Below are 20615 nucleotides of genomic sequence, written 5' to 3' on the forward strand. Positions count from 1 at the left end.
CACTTTTCGAGACTATCGCGGCCACCAATGTCCATTGTCCGCGACATTTACGCAATACAACGAAAATCTCGCTCGAGTATCGCGAGAAACATTCCGACTAATCTAGACGCAGCAAAGTCGAGAACTTGCCGCGTAATCGCGTTGCCGACGACCACCACCACCACCTCCCTGGGAAGATCCCAGGCCACCGTACGTACCTCGCAGGATCTACCCTTGTAACGCGTACCGTTCGATACTTTCCGTATTTTCCATTCCTTTTCTTACCTTTTCACTGTGAAACGTGTACAGGGTGCAGAAAACATATCAGTGACCGTTTTCGCGTGAAGTAAATTTACGCATCTGGAAAAGGAGAAAAATATTTCCTCGTTTGCTCCCACCTCCTGCCCCGAACCCATAAACGTACATTCCTTTTACACCCTGTACGAAACGGTGATGAACACGTCGCGTAACCATTCGTTTAGCATCTACGCATCTCCGTCATTGTTCGCTCGTTATTTCCTATTCACAGAGTTTTCGCCGATTCGCAAATCACTAGCAATCAAATTTGTTTTCCTTTCGTCCCGAATCTCGAACCTCGTCGATAAGCTTTTATTCGACGGAGCGGTTCTCAACCTGTTCCTCTTACTCCTGTACCCAACTACCGTGAAATCGAATCGAGTACCACTTTGCAGACGGTATTTAACGATCGAGTTGTTCGTGTACGAATTACGTGGTACCTGCTCGATGTATCGAAGCTTTATAGTAAGTATTCACAGTTTATCGTTATCGCGAACACGAAAATAAGTTACACCGGCAAAACGAAATAAACCGAATGCAATCGTCGCTACGGTAACCATCGTCGGGCGATAAAACAATCTACGCAATAATGTTTCCGATCCAGTAAATAATACGTATCACCGGTTGAGAACCGCCGATCCAACAAATCCTTCGGAAATGCATTCGTATTTTCAAAAAACGCTCCAAACGACAACGTTCGTTTCGATCGTTAATAACGAGGAACAATCGCGATAAAATTTTTCGTAAAAATCGAGGCTCGTTTCACGCGTAAGAAAACATTTTTATACGCGTGTAAGAATTGTTTTAAGATAGGTATGTATCGTAGCGCGGATTCAGCGAGGAACCGAGAAGGAACGGCATCCCATTATGCGAAAGTATCGATCTTTCTACGCCGTTCTTCCGCTACGAGCCGTGAAACTTTATCTTCCATCTTCTATATCTATATCTATATCTATATCTATATCTATATCTACATCTATATCTTTATCTATATCTACATCTACATCTATATCTATATCTATATCTATATCTATATCTATATCTATATCTATATCTGCATCTGCATCTGCATCTGCATCTGCATCTGCATCTGCATCTGCATCTGCACCTGCACCTACACCTACACCTACACCTACACCTACACCTACACCTACACCTACACCTACACCTACACCTACACCTACACCTACACCTACACCTACACCTACACCTACACCTACACCTACACCTACACCTACACCTACATCTACATCTACATCTACATCTACATCTATAACTATAACTATAACTATAACTACAACTACAACTATAACTATAACTATAACTACATCTATATCTATACACATGCATTATGTATTGTGTGCGCGCGTGTGTATGTGCGTGTGTGTTTGTGCCCGTGCGCTTGTAAAACACACCTACACACACGCGCTCACAAATAAAATTCCTATTGTACAGAAGAGCAAGAATGGACCGATAACGTCCCTTGTAAAATTGTTGTAACACGTTAAGCCGTTTATGCCTACGCTCATTTTATTGGCATTATTATACCGTCGATTCGTCGTTCGTCGTTTGCAGGTTATCGAGATCCTAGGAATCTTCTCGCGGAAGAAGTAGTGTTCGTTCAATGCATCTTAAATGCAAACGACGAAGGTCGAACAACACGTGTTAATTGTTGATGTACGATCACGTTGAGAACCCGTAAAAGTAGAGCCGAGAAAAATCAGAGAAAGAAAGAGAGAGAGAGAGAGAGAGAGAGAGAGAGAACGCTGAAAACCATTTGCTTTCGATGCAACAAAGTCAAAAAAATAATCGTCCGATGTGTTATTAAGTATGAAATACCGATCGTTGCCGAAAACATGTAAGAAATATTTTTTAGACTTTAAACGAAATGTAGCTACGCTGTTTTGAACTCGACTCTCGTTAATCGCCTTGTTGCTCGATCGCAAGTGGCTGGTCCGTTCCAGAAAAATATTACGAGCGACCGATTAAGAATCAATTAATTATAATTGAGTCGAAAGTGCAAAATATACAGACATTAAATGTTATTTACACCATTGAGCAGTTTATTCCAAACGAGCGCCCGTTTTCCTTGAAAATCCTCCACGGAACTTGATTAAGTATTTCCTGAAATAAGCGGACCGATTCGGTGTCCAAAGTTCACGAATGCTAAACGACGCGCAAGCTCAACGAGGCAACGCGAGAAACTTTCGAAACGGGTAACCGACTAAACCGACCGACACTCTATGTTCATACGTACACGTAGATGCACATGCGTATGTAGGTTCGATCATTGAACGAGGTTAACGTTACTTCCATTCTACTAAACACCAGTCTACTACTCTCCTATCGAAACAACACGAAACGGTACAATTTCATCGTTTCCATTGTTTTCGTCCTCCCTAACGGGGATGAAAATTCGCACGAATCGTTTTTAAGCGTGCACCACGTGCAACACGATATCTACCGATCTCTTTTAATAGTACGCATGTCGATTACAATTTTCAGTATGTTTTTTTGAGAAAGAAAAAAAAAAATAAGTAATCAAACACCGGATGTATCGTATTCGTTGGAAACAAAATACATACGTTAAGGGGAAAATAAAAAAGTATTTATTCGGTCGTTCGTTCTATATTATAAAGAAAGTTAAAAGATTTACCCGAAAGAATGGTTGTACACCCGATTCTTCTTAATATAGGAAGAAAGTTATTCCTTAATGGATAATTAAAGGATTCGAGATCATCGCAATTCCCCTTGGCTCCGTAATTTCTTATCCGATCGTGAATTATTAAAATACAGAAATTTCGTCTCGTCGTTGAAAAGAATTAGGTACTCGGGAGATTAAACGTTTCGGTAAAAGAATCGATTCGTCGATTGTTTCGCAACTAATACGATGTACAACAATTATCGAAAGCAGTCGAGCGGCGCGTAGCGCCGTGTTGACGAGAAAGCGCTAATCGTTTGACAGAAAGGCAGGCTCGATTGGCTTCGAAATGGCCCTATTGTGTGGCACCGGAACAATGGATCCTACTACCTACTCCACTGAATCGCTGCATTCCTCGATGTAATATCTAGAGAAAGTTTTAGAGGATGTTGACTAGCAGTGAGATCTAGTTGGTGGTAAAGACTGTGCCAAAACTAAGTGACCAAACTTACGTACGTATGAACGACGGCACAGCTTATTTCGTTCAGTTTAGAAACGAGAATGCACCGTACGATCGTGTCGATCCCTCTTCGAGTATTCGATAAACGGTCATAAACTTTTCATTCGTGTTGCTCTTATCGGTTGCTACTGGCTTTCACCGATTTCCACTTATTCTTACGAACGAAAAGTGAAACGCGTACAACTCGAGAAAAAACATTTCCATTTTCAAGCACAATGGCCGATGGCGTACGACATTGTTTCATCCTCGAGACAAATAGATCGAACGGAACACATTGTACACTTAACGCAAGTTTCGATCGGTTAAAAGGAAATGGTCGTTCGGCTGGAATCGAAATCCAAAATAAAGGAACACGTGTAATTTAATATCGGAAAGAAGCACGATATCGATCACCGCGCGTTATTAAATCTAGATTATTATCCGATGAGTCTCGATCGGAACGTTTGATCAGGATTCGAGCACATCGATCCCAAATCCGGACATCTATCGACGCGACTGTTTAGCGATACGCTTGATCCTATCGCTAACGTTGACGGGAAAGGTTCGATAAAAAAAAATAAGAAACAAGGTAAAATGGCAGGCGAAGAATTCCGCTCTTTTATCGGTAAGTAGTTTCCTATGTTGCGCGAACAACGCTCGAGATATCGCGCGTCGATTACAAAATACCACGTTGGCCGTTTTTCTCTCTACCGTTTCTACCGTCCTTCTTCTCTTCCATTTACCGAGTCTTTCGATCTCGAAAAGTATGTCGCCAAGCTCGCCAGAGATTGTACAAGACGATAAATAAATAAAAAGTTACGAGTAAGTGGTCGCCTAACAGAGTATTGTTCACACTTGATCCGACCAATGTACACACGTACCGGTTTCCTGTCGGGAATACTATATTCGCACAGTTTCTCGGGTCTACGTTGCGTTCTATCTCCCGTCTTGTATTCTATTCGACCGAATAGTAATCACCGATGCCGCTACGGTTCCTCGTTGAATCGAGCCAAAGGAAACGTCGTTGGTAAGTTATCGATCCAATCGACTTGTTTCTCCTTCCACCCTTTTTTCACTTTCGTTCGATTCGATCGAAAAGCTCGACAATACCTGTACATCGCTTGCGAAATATCACAGCGCGCGGAAATTAATTGAAAATACGATTTAACGAAATACAAATAAGCTTCCCAAAACTATTGTTCACTTATCGCTGCCAAATTCTCGTTTCCTCCTCTAACGAAAAGAACGATAACGCAATGTCTCTCCGTACCGGATCACAGAGAATCGCGAGGAATCATCGATTGTTATCCGATGAGTGTACGCAAATCGCTCACCGGTATATTCCTCGTTTCTTGGGACGATAACACGGTGTCGCTATCCGCTACAAATGTCGAAAGCTCTGTCCCTCTATAGACCTAAGTAGAAGATCCTCCCCTACCTCCCCCACCTCCTCCTCCTCCTCCTTCTCCTCCTCCTACGTATACCAGTGTGTACATACGTATGTATAGCCAATGTCTCTCGCGGACGACGTTCAATCGTTATGTACGAATATTTCGTGGGAGAACGTGATTAACCGAACGCGATTAACCGCAGCGAACCGTACCGAGGGTAGGGTTTCGCTCAAGATGCAGAATCCCGTTGCAAAGTACCTTTTCAAAATCGTCCCCGACGAGTAAGCATCTCCGAGTCAACACGATTCTCGTGTTTCTACGGATAACAATTTCCAGTTTTCGGTTAAGAACGGATGTTTAGCGGAATTCACTTCTGTTGGACTTGTGCCGATGAAAGTGAACAGGTTGCCAACGAGCACTATCGCGATCGAAACGGTTTCCCGCGTACGAAGGGAATTACGGAAACCTACTTTCCGTTCCCAATCAACGTAAACAATGGCGTGGTTTTAGCGTTCCGAGGTCAAGGAATAGGCGCGATAAGGACATTGGGAATCGTCGCCCTATCGTGGAGATAAAGCGATAACCCGATTTCTGTCAAAAATATAAAACAGGATCATATCGTGAGCGTACGACAGGTTTCGGTAAAATCGTCGATATGGCTCTGTTCCGTGGTCGTTTGCTGCTGATTCTGCTAGGACTTTTGCTCGTGGGAGCAAAATGTGCCGAACCGATCGACAAGGAATGGTGGGAAACCGCGTTGATTTATCAAATCTGGCCGAGAGGATTCCAGGACAGTGACGGTGACGGCGAGGGTGACTTGAAAGGTATCCTACGAACTGGGACTGGGGTACACGGATGAGTCGATAGTTTCCAAGTATCCAGATGTAAATGTTGACTTCGAAACAACAACGATACGTCCGAGAATTTCTACCTTTCTGAAACAATCGAAACCAACTACCTCCGCTAGTTTCCTTGTATCGCGTCAGAGAGGTAAAAGTTTACAGGCTAGTTTTACTCGTTGAGAGAGTCGATTATCATTGGTAAAAAGAAATACACACGTGTCCGTTGCTTGCGAATTAACTTCGCCACGACAATTGCATTCACACTTTCACAATTCGAGCTCGAAAAGTTTCAAAACTTCTACTACGATCAACTTACATCGTCTCTCTGAACAGTATCTAACGTATCGGAAATTGTAAACTCGCGGCATAATAGTATTATATATTGATTCCAACTAATCGTTTTGGCTCACACTTTAACCTCCGATTACAATTTTCGTTTCGTATTTGGTATAACTTCTAGCCACTGTTGTTGGGACGGGTGATTATTAAACTATCGACGGAGAACAAATTTCCTCTTCTCGCCTCGCCTTGTCTCGCTTCTCGATCCCTTCGACATTGAAATTTTCAATCGTACGTAAACTGTATTGCAGACCGGAATTCAAATTTAAATAAAACGTATCGTAAACGTATGTATAACGTCTTAAGGATGGAGCCTCTCGTTCGGGGTTACTGTACGACTGCTCTCGTTTATCGCTCGATGGTCAAGGTACCAACCGAAGTTACTTCAGATTTCCCGTACTCCCAGCGATATAGTATACCGATGGATGCATTATCGTACCATGGACTTAACTTTTCGGTATATTGCGTTATCGCATCGCGATCGAATCGATTTTAATGAAAGTTTCGTGTAATTTAAATTTTCGATTCGCGACTGTATTGTTTAAACTTGAACGAGATGCGCTTGAAAAAATCAGTGTCACGTGGTCCGAGATCACATTGTGTTGTTACGCATCGAGGTTCATTTACGAAGATATTTGTTCGAGCTCTGTACACAATGTATTACAAAACGTTGAAACGTACAGGACGATTTCGAAACTCGCCCATTCTCGATAAAACGGATATACATATTTTCACGTACAGGTATTATTAGTCGTCTCGAGTACCTCGATGATCTTGGAATCGACGCGATTTGGTTAAATCCCATTTATCCGTCACCACTGCTAGATTCTGGATACGATATTTCCAATTACACCGACATCGATCCTCTCTTTGGCAGTCTCGAGCATTTTGACGAATTTATAAAGAAAGCACACGACCGTGGTAAGTTCTAATAACCAATACGCATTGATTTAATAGAAACAATCTGGTATGTAAAACGAGATGAAATGTTTCAGATTTGAAAGTCATTTTGGATATAGTACCGAATCATTCGTGCGATGAACACAAATGGTTTTTGCTATCCACCGATAATATCCAACCGTACGATAATTACTACGTTTGGTCGAACGGATCTATCGATAAAAATGGCAATAACGTACCTCCTAATAATTGGGTAGATCGCTTCTAACTTTTAATTTACAATTTCCATGTAACGCAACGTAACGTTACCTTTTACTCAGGTAAGCACCTACAGCGACCGAGAAGGATCCGCGTGGACATGGCACGATAAAAGGCAACAATGGTATTACCATAAATTTCACAAATCCCAACCCGATCTCAATTTAAGAAATGAAAATGTGTTACAAAAATTATTGGTACGATATTAGCTTTACAGTCGGCGTTACACTTTGGTGTATATTTCAAGATTGACTTTCGTACCGTAGAATGTATTCGACTTTTGGTTACGTCGAGGTGTCGATGGTTTTCGAATCGATGCTGTATCGTATCTTTTCGAAGACAAAGACTTAAGGGACGAACCGATCGTGGGAGGTGGAACCTTTACGTCCGGTTTGCCTGAAAATGCAGATCTTCTTTACACATTTCGCTCTCACATCGACAATTGGGTTGAAACAAATAATGCGACTTCAAAGTACGTACAAAGATATTGGAAATTTTAATAAAACTTATCCCGCTACGATCACGATTTAATAACGTACGTGTGAATTTACAGACTGCTCATCGCAGAATCTTACGATACCGATAAGACTTTGATAACTCTGTATGGTAACGCGACGCACAAAGGAATTCCACCCTTTAATTTCCGTTTTATCACACATGTGCGAAACACCAGTACCGCGGAACGCATAAAAAATGTTGTGCAAGATTGGTTCGCGATACTTCCCGGTAACGCGAGCACAAATTGGGTGGTAAGAAAATATACCGCAATCGATTAATTTCTAATTTCTTAATATAATTTCTGCATCTTATTCTCGAATTTCAGCTGTCCAATCATGATAATTCAAGAGCAGCTTCAAGAATTGGATTAAATCGCGTTGATGGCCTCCATATGCTTAGCCTCTTATTACCCGGTCAAGCGTACACTTATTACGGAGAGGAGATCGCAATGTTGGATAGAAAAATGTTATGGAACGAAACAATTGACCCTATGGGTCGTTCGAGGACAAACGAAACGTACGAAAGATATTCTAGAGACCCTGCAAGGACACCGATGCAGTGGAACTCCAACATATCGGCAGGATTCTCGACCAATGAGATCACGTACCTTCCTCTTCATCCAGATTACATAGAGAGAAACATTGAAAAGCAACAACTTCGGAAACGGAGCAACTTAAACACGTATAAATCGCTTACTATTCTTAGAAGGGATAGAGTTTTCACCCATGGAGATTACGAGTTAGCAACCTTAAATAACGATCGTGTGTTGATTTTGAAGAGGTTTGTATGTAACGATCAGTTATTCAATCTACGTAATCGATAATCGTCTAATCTCGTTTGTGGTCAGATTTTTTGATAACTACCCCACGTATATCGTTATCGTTAATCTGGGTCTACGGCAAGAGAAAGTTAATTTAACTTCGTTGTATCCAAACTTAGGAGATTCTATGGAAATTATTGTTGCTTCCAGTAATGCTGTCCATGTTACGTAAGTTTATATCCTTCTATCGAATATTATTCGTATGCGTCTAAGAAATCTTTAAAAATGTTAGAACTGGTAATCGACATTGAATTCTATTGTCTAGGAAAACTGTATCGGTGGACAGTTTGACACTGACTGCTAATGCTGCGTATGTATTAAAAGCCAATGAACTAAAGGGAACTACAACCGAATTCGATACAGAATCAACTGTGGAGAACTGTGCGTGCACTTGCGAAACAACTAGTTCCATCGAACCGACCACAATTTCCACGTCAAGTACAACAGAGGCAGAGAAAAATTCAACTTCTATTTCCATATCGATGTTGCAGTTGATAATAAGTACAACCTTTACAGCGATACTATTGTTCAAATTTTCAACATCTTTATAAATAAGATTTTATAAAGTTAACATTTAATTGCTTACAAATTAAACTAATTATAGTGTTTTAAACAAAGTATTCTTGCATTAAAGGCTTGCAGCTGTAAAAGGAACAAATGCATATGAATTTTCACTATACTTCTGTTACACACGTGTTGTCATTATTCTATAAATGATAGGTCTATTTTTAACAACAAAAGCATTCACCCCAGGTTTTAATTCTTCCGAACTGTCGCAATAATTTATATTAATGACAACGCAAATACTCTCGCTATTCAAATACATTTACAAAGTTACAAGTGTGTGGAATGACACGTGACAATATACGTTACACCGCTCCAGGTGTTATCATATGTCATTTAGAGCTCAGTTGCATACACATCACACTCAAATTATGAACAGTAACGGTATTTCAGTCGGCGTATCTGCTCGAGCGGTAGCGATACGAATTTACTGCTAGTTATTTGTAAACTAAAAGAGAATTCAAAATATTATTAAATAATTTATACAATTAGAACTATATATTATGTAAATATTAAACAATTAGTAGTATATTTTATAAAAGTTTCAAATCACAAACAGTGTTTTACGTTTAAAAGGTCGTACGCCTAAATTAGTCGTTATGCGCTGCTCGTACTCTAATTGAAACCACAGCGAATTTGAAAAGACGTAAATACATATGCTGAATCGTCTCTAACGTATCTCCCACGAGATAAGAGCAAAGGAAAAATAACAATAGGGGCGGTAAAAGCAATTCGCCATTCAATCGGTATCTATTCGTGCCTATATTTATCTCGCGCGCGCGCGCGCGCGTGTGTGTGTGTGTGTGCGCGCGCGCGCGCGCGCGTGTATATATATGTATACACACATTTGCGTCTGTGTCCTGCTTTCTGACACCGATCATCGACGGCCAGCCTAAATCGCGTCTCGCTTTTGTAAACACGCGTATCCTCTGTCATATCGGCAAGCAAATGAACGCGCAATGGAAAACACGATGAATCAAGGAAACCATTAGTCGGCCACTCCGATAGCGAAGAACAAGATCGAAAAGAAAGGGAGCATGAAAAACAATGGAATCCAAAGAAACCACTCACCTTCTCTGCGGTAAATCGATTTTCGAGACCATACGAAACAACAGGTCCAATGAGAAACAAGAGGACGCAGGTTTGATATGTCACTATTGTACAACACAACCGTGAAAAGTACGCGCGCAATGAAGCATCGTTGTCAACGAACCGAAATCTCGAGTTCAAATTCAACTAATCGTCGCGTTTCACTGGAATACTCGTCCGCGTATCGATTCACAATGTGCAACTCATCGATCGGAAATTTACGAATTGACAAAGAAATCGATCTAGATTCGATCGATCGACAATAAATATTCCGAATAAAATGAAAAGAATCTATACGCATGAAATCCATGTGAGACATTTTAGATAAATTGAAATTCGATCGATCGACTCGATAATCGAAACAAATAAAATAATTGTTAAGTATATATGAAAACTTGTTTCCAGAATCGATAAACGACGATTTTAGATACTACACCGTTGACCCAAGTTGGATGAATGTTCGCCTGTGCATATTTTGGTTTTTATGGGCCATGTTGATAGTAGTATTTATTATTTCCATTTTATCCTACTGTTGTTTTTTGTGGCAAACGTGCACCAGGTCCGAAAATATATTTATTTTAAATGCGACAAGTACAGTGAGTATTCGAGAAGATCTCAACATAAATTGTACTCAATTTTTAGTTAACAATTCTGTATTGTACGCATACATTTAATGTTGCAGTAAATGTTCCAGGCGTGGGACAGTGCGAAATACCACGCGTTTCGTAATTTCTAATCTAATGTTACCAAATAAGTTTGCAAATAAAAAGTTTATGCGTACGTAAAAATAATATACTTTAATCACAGAATCTTCTGCTTATACAAGCGAAGCTACTGTTAGATATAAATATGTCTAAGGAATTAGATGCACCATATTGTTAAGTAAACAATAATAAAGTAAATAAAAACATAGTGACAGTTAGGAAACAGTTGTCCAGTTAGACATTCGTTTTCGATATGTAAGGTGTCTTACAATACCGCGTATTTCCTCCCGAAGAAACTAACCAAAATTATGAAATGAACTTCTTTCATTTAAGTGTTTATTTTCGAAATAAACAATTTTAAATGTATGCGGGGCTCACGTATTCGATTGACAAACTTGCCAGTCTGAACGTCACGTATGTACATATTTACGTATAGTTTCATCGTGGGTTACATACAAAGAAGGTAATTTTCCAAGTTAGTATTGTTTAGTTGCACTCTAACATAATATTTGATTTTTATTAATATTTAATTGTGCGCGAACTTTTCTTACAATACTTTCAATTTACGAATGTTTAATAATTTGAACAATTACTTCATTTAATTACCAAATGTTTTTAAAATTTCTATCCGGAGAAAAGACTTTCTGGTTATAAAATTACGAACACAATGGGCACCTGTCGTAAGATCTATTATGTCAAATTCTCGTTAAGCACGCGTATAATCTCACGTACTATCAAAACCGATTACCTCGAAAATGAAAATTACGTACTTAGTACGAAAAAATTACATTCTTCACTTTCGAATTATTTTATAAACGAAGAGCCCACCTCTATTTTGGATTATGCCACAAGTTTTGGAGATAGATGGTTACTCTATATACAAGTATACATATTAATTATATGGCAAAGTATTTATATCTACACATAAACATCTTGCGATCGTAACGTTAAGGTAATCGATAAGTATAGATTTAATTCGAACGATCCGCACAAAATGTTGAAACATTTGCACTGCATCATTCGTGCACGTGTCCCACACCTTATTCGAATCGATTGAATCGAAATCAGAGCATTTTCATCAGTTCCGGGCTACAGCGACATAGAACCCTGTGCAAAACCATTTCCAGTGACAATTTATCGACACTTTTATCTTTCTAATGTTACCCTTTAGTTCTACACGCGTCAACAATATTTCTCAGTTTAAAAATAAATACATTGACCCTAATGCGTATCCATCAAAATTATTAAACGTGTAGTACATACATTCGTATGTAAACCTCGGCTTAACCGTTAAAGAAACATGCATTATCCACCCTCGTTTCAATAAAAAATATCTCCTAAGTATACTGGACAGTTATACGAGAGTTGTTTCATTTTCACAATGAACGACAAATCTCGATGTTACCTTCTTGAATCTTAAAGAAATCGAATCTTCTAGGGACAAGAGTCGGCCCTGATAATACACATTCGCGCTATGTATTTGTAGTGGTAAAGTAAATAGGCCAGGACAAACAGGGGACCGAGGGAACCAGTCAGCTATCTCGGAGGGGTAAAACGCATTCATTCGGTCATTCTTGAAGTTGGACCGTAGAAGGAATAGTTGTGTCAGGGATCGTGGAAACTTCGCCAAGAGGGAAAGGATTTTACATGCGGCAAATCTTGCACATTCCCGTTGCGTAAGATCATTGAAACACATCCTCACGTCCTTGGAATCCATTCGGTGATCGCAATGGAGAGTGGGAGGTTGGATGTAGATAGCGTTGAAGCGAACGGTATCGCGAAGGAAACGACAGTTATTGCCACGAACAAGACGCTCACGGACGTCGACTCGAACAGACAAGATACAACGGAAAACAGCATTATGGGAAAACCGAATAACGAGAACGAAATCGACGATGGGGTACACGAAAAGATGCTCAAGGATGAGAATAAAGTTTCACCCACGAAAGATGCGACCGAGGTATGTTATTAATGGACGTCTCTTAGAAGACACGCCTCAATCGTTAAGTGAACAATCAAGTCGTATTATTTTCACACGTAATTGAAAATATTTCTATCGTTGTACGATTATTGTTACCAATCCCATTTTGTTCAAAGTAATCGGTAACTTTTTTTTTTTCTTTTTTTTTTTATTTCGTTACATATTCTGTTCAAGAGATCAATTGTTCGTTCGGTAATGGGCGATCGATCTACATTCAAACGATTTTATAATTTCTTCCCTTAAATCATGCTAAGCCTATCAAGTTTATCGTATATCGCAATAAACATACTGTTTGAAAGTCATAATATTTCTTTATTGCATCATTTTGCAATAAGAGGATAAATCCCGAAATAATTGTTTGGAAAATAAGTATATTTCAATTAAATGGGATATTCGCCATATATTTTAATTAATACATTGTCCTTATGGGTAGGTGAAATATATTTCCGAAAATGGAGATACCAAGATCAATATTGAAACACTCAAACAGGACCTTTCTGGAATGGGCAAGGAAGAATTGATGAAATTTGCTAATGATCCATTTTGGGTTAGATTAAGATGGTTTTTATTTATTACATTTTGGTTACTATGGCTTGCTATGTTGGCTGGTGCCACTGCCATTGTAGTGATGGCACCAAAATGTTCAGCACCGAAACCAAAAGAATGGTGGGAAAAGAGTCCTATTGTTCAATTAGATCCTGTCGAGACCATTAGCCATAACTTGAAAGAAATAGAATCTCTCTTGGATATTCTGAAAAAACAGAGCATAGATGCAATTTCTCTTGCATCGATAGTTAAAGAAAGTGCAACAGGTAGATATTCGTATAGTTCTTGTACATGGTTTCGCTTATGTTCAGACAACAATAAATTATAAATTGAATTTTAGGTGGAATAGAAGACTTCAAAAATGTTAAACCACAATTGGGAAGTGTTGATGATCTGGAGGCTGTTATAAAGGCTGCAAAAAATAGGGATCAGCATATAATTTTGGAATTAGATCCAGGCCACACGTCGACTGAACATCCATGGTTTAAGCGTTCTATAGAAAAAACAGATCCATTCACATCCTACTATGTGTGGGCAGATGGAAAGATAACTTCTGATGGCAGACGTAATTCACCTAACAATTGGGTTGGTTAAACTCTTTTTCAAACTAGATTTCCTTCATTGTAAACAAATATTCACAACATCTACCACTCTTAGTTGAGTTTGTACGGCGGATCCGCATGGGAATGGAACGAAGAAAGGGGACAGTATTACCTTCATCAATTCAATAAAAGTCAACCTGAATTGAATTACAATAATCCAGCAGTAATTACAGAATTTGCTGTAAGCTAATTTTCTACTTTGTTTGATGTTGACAGCTAAGAAGGATAATAAATAATACATCATTTTGAATGTAGGATGTTTTAAGTCATTGGTTAAAATTGGGTGTCAGTGGTTTCCGTTTAGCTAATACGCAATATTTAACGGAAGATCCGGAACTTCGCGACGAGTTTAGAAGCACTATTCCTACTGAAGCAGATAATTATGATTCATTGGTACATGCCTATACCAGAGATCGTCCAGAAAATGCTGCAGTCTTGTCAAAATGGCAAGAAGCCATTTATAATGAAACAGATAATAAGGGGTAAGTTATCTTTAACGACGATGAAAAACTGTTATAGATATTGCTTGCATTCCGCACGCAAATTGAAATATTTTTACAGACTGTTCGCCCTTCAAGATGACATTGGAACCGATATTTTACAAGTTTACAATGAGAAAAAGAGATTAATCGATATTCCACAAAGTTCTCAATTCCTAACCACTGCTAATAGTAGTATAAATGCGACAACTTTGCATAAAGGTGTCTCACAATGGTTGAATTTGACTTTTTGGCCTGCTTGGGATGTGAGTTTCTATAGAATCAAGCAATACGTTCTTAATTGTTACGTGAGATTACAATATCGTGTATTTATTTCAGCTCAATGGTAAAAAGAATAGCTTAAGACAAAGAATGCCTGCAGATATAGCAGACAGCTTGGCACTCATGACATTACTTTTACCTGGAACTCCAATATTTAAGTTAAACGATACTTTGTCTGCAAAGGATGCATTTGCAACTTTGTCCAAAGCTCGCCACAGTTTAACATTCCTTTATGGAGAAACAACACTTAAGACTGTTAATGGAAGCGTATTTGTGTACACAAGGTAATGCAATAGAATTATAAATAATTCATTATTAACATTCAGACATGTTTAACCTGTACACCAAACTCCCTTTGTAACTTAACAACAGAAAGTAATGTCAGTTGAAAGTCGTGCATTAAAGAAAATTACATCAATTTAAATTTCAATTGCTATAATACATCTCAATTATTCTTTGACATTACACCTATAGCTCAAATAACGTACACCTTATACAACTTATGTATATAAATGTACTATACAAGTTACTAACCAAAGATTAATTTGCCCTGTTCCACGCTTCCTTCTGTGCAACACAGGAGCTGGTGAGTCTCACTAACATATTGTACAAATGCATCTTTCGTAGAAGTAACTTTAGATTAATGATCGTTATTTTCACTTACCAAAAGTGCATGTAATATTAATTTAATTAATCGATTAAATCTTTTATTTTTTTTCTTTTTTTGTATTAATTTAAAAAATATTGAATTGTACTAAAATTATAAATAATATTTAGGTTAAAGAGTGGCAATCCTGGATACTTGGTAGCATACCAAACAGCGGAAGAACCTACTATAGTTGACTTATCCACGATACCGCAGATTTCAGAAGAACTCAGCGTGGTTGCACATAGTCCTAACTATGTGCAGGATGGTAACGCAATAAGGTAGGAAATTGTTTCGTGATTATTTCTTCTTTAATTTCAGAAAACAATTACTAGATTAATGAAACATTCATTTAATTACAGGACGAAGCTGCCCTCTAATAAGGTTCCTATATCAGCTAAGAGCACAGTTGTTTTAACGTTTGTGCCAAAGAATTAAATTAATCACAAGAGGATGAAAGAAATATTCTATTTATCAAGTATAATCTCTTCTTTATTATCCTCGAATAATAAATGGCATTTATTAAATGCAATTGTGTATTACTTTTGCGAATTGCAATTGTATGTGTGTGTGTATAATTAAATGCGATAAAGCAAAAATATAAGATATTGTAATTAACCTATGTAACGTAAATTTCTCTTTTGAATCTCACGTTGGTGGCCAATTTGGAAATTGCGAGTCCTCAATATTAGAGTAATTAACACAACTGTAAGTTCACGTAATTCTATTCTACATGTTTGCAATGAGAGAATGCAGAATATATGGATATTAACTAAGGGAAGTATCTCTGTATCTTGTTGATACGAATGTAGGTCTTATTCTTTTAGGTAATCAGAGTAGGCTGTCCTATTTTTCGAAAAGAATGCACCTTTTCATGGCAACTTCGGTAGACACCGAATAATCTAACCAATTCATATCTTCATATCTTACAGGCTAGAACGTGTCGCTCATTGGATTTCAATTTTTATACCGTCACATCTATACTAATTTTATTTCATGCACACATACGCATACAACTACATGCGTGTGTATACACTGCACTCTACACCTATTCATTTTTTTTTAAGGGGTCTTTCTTTTTATTAATATTACGAATAGTAATAAATTTTCATAATAATGTTTATTCAATGTGAAGTTTATGTGGATCTGTAAATCTTGCTGTAAGGACATAAAATAATGCTGGCAAAGGTACTAAAGCAAGCATTGCTGGATGAATGCTGAGACCACGAAGAGTTGCTACAGCCATCACACCATATCCATGTAAGAGCCAATGGCCTAAAATAACTATTACATTCTTCATATCTGACACAGAACTCAATAATAATGATTTCATTGTCTGAAAAAGAATCTATGTAAGTGAGTTTCAGTGCTTGAAAGTATTCAAATGTAAATGTTACAAAAATTATACCTGATTTAATTTAAATGCAAAATGCGCTGCATTAGACAAAACAGATAATGTTATTGTTATATATGGAAACGAGTAATCTGTAACAAGATTAAAAACCGTTAAAACAGATTGTCTATTTTTAATATACAAACTGTTCTACTCACATATTAAACCACCACCGACTGCATGTAACAATGCTAAAATTGGATAGAAATAGAGAGCAGCATAAATTGAGAATTTTCCTTGTTTCGGTAAAAATTTCTTGGCTATCATAGGCCGTAACAATAACATAATAGCTGTTCCTAGAGCATAGAAAATGAAAACCATAGTATACCTAAAACATACAATGGCTAATTAATTTAAAGTTAGTAACAAAAATCATAATTCTAAAATTATTCAAGTACGAACAAGGGGTAAACCGCTTCTTGTGTGCAATGTAGCGTTTCCTCATAATTTGGACTAGGATTGTGCAATAATGTATACCAATCTGAAAGTTTAGTGGCTCTGCACGATGTAATTGCAAAAGTACCTATCGGATCTGTCAATTGTAAAGTAATAATAGATGCAGCAACAATCTCAAACAAAGCGGACGCGTGCAATGCGATCACTTCCTTGGGTATATTCCGCCTCATGGATACCATATCGATACAAAACCAATGTAGCACTAATGCCAATAATGCCATAAATCCAAGATATAGCCAATCGTAAAACATTGGTTCATCCTCACAAGGTACACAGACTGAAGATGTATTTGCCCTGAATCCTCGAGGGCACGCCCCACAATCGCTCCAATTTCCATCGAGCAATAATTCTCTTCCACAATATAGGCCAGGACATCGTGTGAATAAATTTAAAGCATTTGGTTTTAGAACCGAGCACATGGAGAATTGAATAACGTTTAAAAATACCACATTTTAAGGTTATCCAGCAAGAATAATAAACAATGGCCGAAGAGCATATTCTTGCAATTGGTTATATTGTAAATTTCAAAGTTAATAACTTGACATCAAAACTTTACTATTTAGATAAATGATTTGTTTTGAAAATCTAGCGGATCGTTTCAACAATCACATTCATAAAATGTGGATAAGTTTGTAATTTCATCCAACGACCGAAACCCTAAAAATATAGGCTTCTGTTATAAATGTTCTCCTTAACCAGTTCCAGTTGATGTCTACACAGCACAAGTCAAGATTTATAATAGTTTCATATTGATCGAAACCACGGACAAGATACAGAATAGACACTTTACCTTACGGCAGTTGGCGTCGCACGATCTGATATACCGATCGCGTATAATATTAATGGTTTTGGAGCAACGTTTTTGTGTTAGGATAGTGATTCATAAAACTGCTGCATGTTATGCGCACGTCTCTTCGCGCATCACATATTCGTGATTGCGAATATCTCCATTACCGGCAATCGTGTGTGTGGAGTAGTACGGTTAGGTATTTTCCTACTCGGTGTATATGCTATTTAATCGAAGATAAATTTAATTAATAAAATTTGGGAAGTGGTGTTAATAGACATTATGAGTTGTCATTCGCAACGATTTACTCAAAACGTATCAGTGAACACAACCGGGAATGTTACAGCGTTGGTTCGAGATTGTTCGATTCCAATGTTCTGACTGTTTATTCTTCATTTATATTGCCATTATTTTTTTAACAGTGGAAAAGTCGTGATCGATATTTCTTTCTATTTGCCGAATTTGCAGTTTCTATAATTGAGATTAGTTTTTAATTACCAGTTACCATCATTGTGCGAACTTCAATTTTAAACATTATCCGAATAATGGGTTTTTAAAACTAAACAATTTGTTATTCCACATAAATACATGTTTTACATAAACTTAAAACGTTGTTTTTACAATTGTAAAAATATATACTGTAACAAGTATGAGTGTTTCTTTATATCTTAATCGTTTCAATCTCATCAGTGTTTTTCCAATTAAATTTTGTAACGCAATTGATTGTATTTATTATGATTGATCACGAGTTGAAAAATCTCAAAAATTAAACATTGCGTAACAAGAAAAGATTGAAAATCTTGTTTGGTTGTAAGTTTATTTGATCTTGAATATTATAATAATGAATGATACACTACAAACGGTATGATTTAGTAATTATACTTGGCAGAAATAAATTCTACAAATACTCGGGTGTTACAATTTTACAATTACTTTATAATGAATAAGATATCGATGTAAATGCACATTTTGAATCCTATTTTCAAGTAAACAATGAGACAAAATGTCAATAAAATGGTTTTAGTAAAAATTCACTATCCTTTGAAAAAGATTAAACAAAAAAAAGAAACGGGTTGACCATTTAACTTTACTTAAATTTTACTAACTACTTTTTATTTCTAACGAAAAAGATTCGATATCCCATATATGCATGCATTTTAGTGAAAGGTTACAGTATGCCAGAATTATTACGCTAATAAATGTAAGTGGTGAATGGAACGTCCGAGTTGACCAATTCAAATGCAATATCAATATTGCTATTATCGTTGCACAGGTGGGGCCATTGGAAGACTCGAAGCATTAAAATTTGACATAGCTGTATTATGTCCTAAGAGAACTTGCTTTTGCTGTGTACGTTGTACCTCCTCCATTTGTGCACGCTCTATTTCGAATAATATAGGTGCAAATAAAATTGCTGATGAGCTGAAGAACAACCATGCTGCTGAACATGAAAAGCTGTACAGTCCTGTAAAATGAAAATAAATACATTTATAATACCATGAAAATGTCTGCTCCATACTTAAAGACAGATATTAACCTTTTGTACCAGTACGCAAACAAGTCGCAACATTGTATCCAAAATTGCGAACTTTGTCGGGGAACATTTCTGTAAGGCCCAATAATCTTTCTGCAAGACTTTCATCCTAAATGTAAAATGGACGTTACCTGTTAATCTAACGAGACATCACGATGGACATTACTTACAAACACTTTAATCAAATTTATGGAAAGAGCAGATACATTAATTATTGAAAAGAAACATAAACTGAAAGTAAGTTGTAAATACTACATCGAGCAAAAGATGGTTTTCGAGTAAAAAAAATTTGGTTAACTGGCTGTTATTTATAAAAATCAACAACTCGTTTGATGATACAAGACTTGGAGTAAAAACTATAATCGGTACAAATTCACGTATTAAAATAAGATACCTCTTCATCATCCTCGTTACTGGAAAGAATTGATTTTATATCGGGAGAATGTGCGTCGCTACTACCCATGCCGCTATCCGATTGATCCACTTCTTCAATTGAAGCCATATGTGAAAACAATTGAACGAATGAACAAATGTATTTGTCAACGGTGTCCGAGTACTTTGTACTTGTGAATAAAATATTAGAGAATGATTTTATTTCTCGTTATTTGCTCGTATATTGAGATAAATATACGACGATCCACGTCGGTGCAAAGCAAAAGTACAACGCGGGGGTAAGTAACTCTTGGGATTCTAGCAGGTCGCTGCCCAGCGCCGCAGTTGCATAAACTACGGAACTAAATATATACAAGTGATAGATTGGGCCGGGGAAAATAGCACCAGGAAAAAAATACAAGTGTGTGTTCCTCATCTTCGAGCATTATTGGGTTATTAATTTTTGCTTTAAGCATTTTAACTAAAAAATCCGCATGATTTTTTTTATTTCGTGCTTATAGTTTTCTTTATTAGTTTTAACATTTGTAATAATTTTTTAATGACAGCTTTGCTATCTGTTTTTTAACCATTTATGGAGTCTTTTCGTGTTTCGGTACATTATATTTTGGATTTACGATACACTTCCGGGCAGAGACACACACACTCGCACAGAGAGGCAAATAAGTTTTTGTCACAACATGAGTAGAGTTACCAGA

General features: G+C 37.4%; 5 protein-coding genes across 7 annotated transcripts; 3 read left to right on the top strand and 2 right to left on the bottom strand.

The window, feature by feature from the left end:
• The first annotated feature begins 5462 nt into the window (after positions 1-5462).
• On the top strand, positions 5463-9017 carry LOC143146163 (salivary alpha-glucosidase). Its single transcript, XM_076310175.1, has 12 exons — positions 5463-5631; positions 5675-5797; positions 6240-6445; positions 6564-6605; positions 6663-6909; positions 6984-7141; positions 7209-7343; positions 7413-7618; positions 7700-7895; positions 7970-8424; positions 8492-8632; positions 8730-9017. Exons 1-12 carry the CDS (start codon positions 5463-5465, stop codon positions 9013-9015), a joined length of 2364 nt encoding a protein of 787 aa, XP_076166290.1. The 3' UTR covers positions 9016-9017.
• A 1013-nt stretch (positions 9018-10030) lies between these two features.
• Positions 10031-11044, top strand: LOC143146022 (uncharacterized). 2 transcript variants are annotated; one of them, XM_076309973.1, is made up of 3 exons: positions 10031-10169; positions 10523-10713; positions 10800-11044. In XM_076309973.1, the coding sequence occupies exons 1-3, from the start codon at positions 10076-10078 to the stop codon at positions 10800-10802; spliced, it is 288 nt and encodes a 95-aa protein (XP_076166088.1). In that variant the 5' UTR covers positions 10031-10075; the 3' UTR covers positions 10803-11044. The 2 variants fall into 2 exon arrangements, with proteins under 2 accessions (XP_076166088.1, XP_076166087.1); XM_076309972.1 differs by having other exon boundaries at positions 10523-11044.
• Positions 11045-12317: 1273 nt separating this feature from the next.
• Positions 12318-15979, top strand: Cd98hc (CD98 heavy chain). The gene is made up of 9 exons (XM_076309957.1): positions 12318-12781; positions 13236-13614; positions 13689-13933; positions 14006-14131; positions 14206-14432; positions 14512-14695; positions 14769-14995; positions 15489-15638; positions 15720-15979. Exons 1-9 carry the CDS (start codon positions 12551-12553, stop codon positions 15793-15795), a joined length of 1845 nt encoding a protein of 614 aa, XP_076166072.1. The 5' UTR covers positions 12318-12550; the 3' UTR covers positions 15796-15979.
• Positions 15980-16458: 479 nt separating this feature from the next.
• LOC143146016 (JNK1/MAPK8-associated membrane protein) lies at positions 16459-18140 on the bottom strand. 2 transcript variants are annotated; one of them, XM_076309965.1, is made up of 5 exons: positions 17997-18140; positions 17153-17863; positions 16909-17078; positions 16766-16842; positions 16459-16693 (listed from the first exon to the last, which is right to left on the bottom strand). In XM_076309965.1, exons 2-5 carry the CDS (start codon positions 17623-17625, stop codon positions 16478-16480), a joined length of 936 nt encoding a protein of 311 aa, XP_076166080.1. In that variant the 5' UTR covers positions 17626-17863; positions 17997-18140; the 3' UTR covers positions 16459-16477. The 2 variants fall into 2 exon arrangements, with proteins under 2 accessions (XP_076166080.1, XP_076166079.1); XM_076309964.1 differs by lacking the exon at positions 17997-18140 and having other exon boundaries at positions 17153-17971.
• Positions 18141-18811: 671 nt separating this feature from the next.
• On the bottom strand, positions 18812-20226 carry Mge (translocase of outer mitochondrial membrane 22 homolog mge). Its single transcript, XM_076309971.1, has 3 exons — positions 19922-20226; positions 19531-19636; positions 18812-19458 (listed from the first exon to the last, which is right to left on the bottom strand). Exons 1-3 carry the CDS (start codon positions 20027-20029, stop codon positions 19253-19255), a joined length of 420 nt encoding a protein of 139 aa, XP_076166086.1. The 5' UTR covers positions 20030-20226; the 3' UTR covers positions 18812-19252.
• Positions 20227-20615: the final 389 nt, after the last annotated feature.

The sequence above is a fragment of the Ptiloglossa arizonensis genome, chromosome 4, assembly GCF_051014685.1.
Source record: "Ptiloglossa arizonensis isolate GNS036 chromosome 4, iyPtiAriz1_principal, whole genome shotgun sequence".
NCBI lineage: Eukaryota > Metazoa > Arthropoda > Insecta > Hymenoptera > Colletidae > Ptiloglossa > Ptiloglossa arizonensis.

Bases quoted from the DNA above. Each gene is read 5' to 3' on its own strand.
- LOC143146163 (XM_076310175.1), top strand. From the start codon at position 5,463: ATGGCTCTGTTCCGTGGTCGTTTGCTGCTGATTCTGCTAGGACTTTTG. The intron at 5,632-5,674 runs GTATCCTACGAA...ATGAGTCGATAG, and splicing joins CGGCGAGGGTGACTTGAAAG to TTTCCAAGTATCCAGATGTA. The intron at 7,619-7,699 runs GTACGTACAAAG...GTGAATTTACAG, and splicing joins ACAAATAATGCGACTTCAAA to ACTGCTCATCGCAGAATCTT.
- LOC143146022 (XM_076309972.1), top strand. From the start codon at position 10,076: ATGGAATCCAAAGAAACCACTCACCTTCTCTGCGGTAAATCGATTTTC. The intron at 10,170-10,522 runs GTTTGATATGTC...ACTTGTTTCCAG, and splicing joins TGAGAAACAAGAGGACGCAG to AATCGATAAACGACGATTTT.
- Cd98hc (XM_076309957.1), top strand. From the start codon at position 12,551: ATGGAGAGTGGGAGGTTGGATGTAGATAGCGTTGAAGCGAACGGTATC. The intron at 14,996-15,488 runs GTAATGCAATAG...AATAATATTTAG, and splicing joins AGCGTATTTGTGTACACAAG to GTTAAAGAGTGGCAATCCTG. The intron at 15,639-15,719 runs GTAGGAAATTGT...ATTTAATTACAG, and splicing joins CAGGATGGTAACGCAATAAG to GACGAAGCTGCCCTCTAATA.
- LOC143146016 (XM_076309965.1), bottom strand. From the start codon at position 17,625: ATGTGCTCGGTTCTAAAACCAAATGCTTTAAATTTATTCACACGATGT. The intron at 17,079-17,152 runs GTTCGTACTTGA...TGTATGTTTTAG, and splicing joins CAAGAAGCGGTTTACCCCTT to GTATACTATGGTTTTCATTT. The intron at 16,694-16,765 runs GTATAATTTTTG...ATTCTTTTTCAG, and splicing joins TTGCATTTAAATTAAATCAG to ACAATGAAATCATTATTATT.
- Mge (XM_076309971.1), bottom strand. From the start codon at position 20,029: ATGGCTTCAATTGAAGAAGTGGATCAATCGGATAGCGGCATGGGTAGT. The intron at 19,637-19,921 runs GTATCTTATTTT...TTTTACATTTAG, and splicing joins GTAACGAGGATGATGAAGAG to GATGAAAGTCTTGCAGAAAG. The intron at 19,459-19,530 runs GTTAATATCTGT...TTCATTTTACAG, and splicing joins TTTGCGTACTGGTACAAAAG to GACTGTACAGCTTTTCATGT.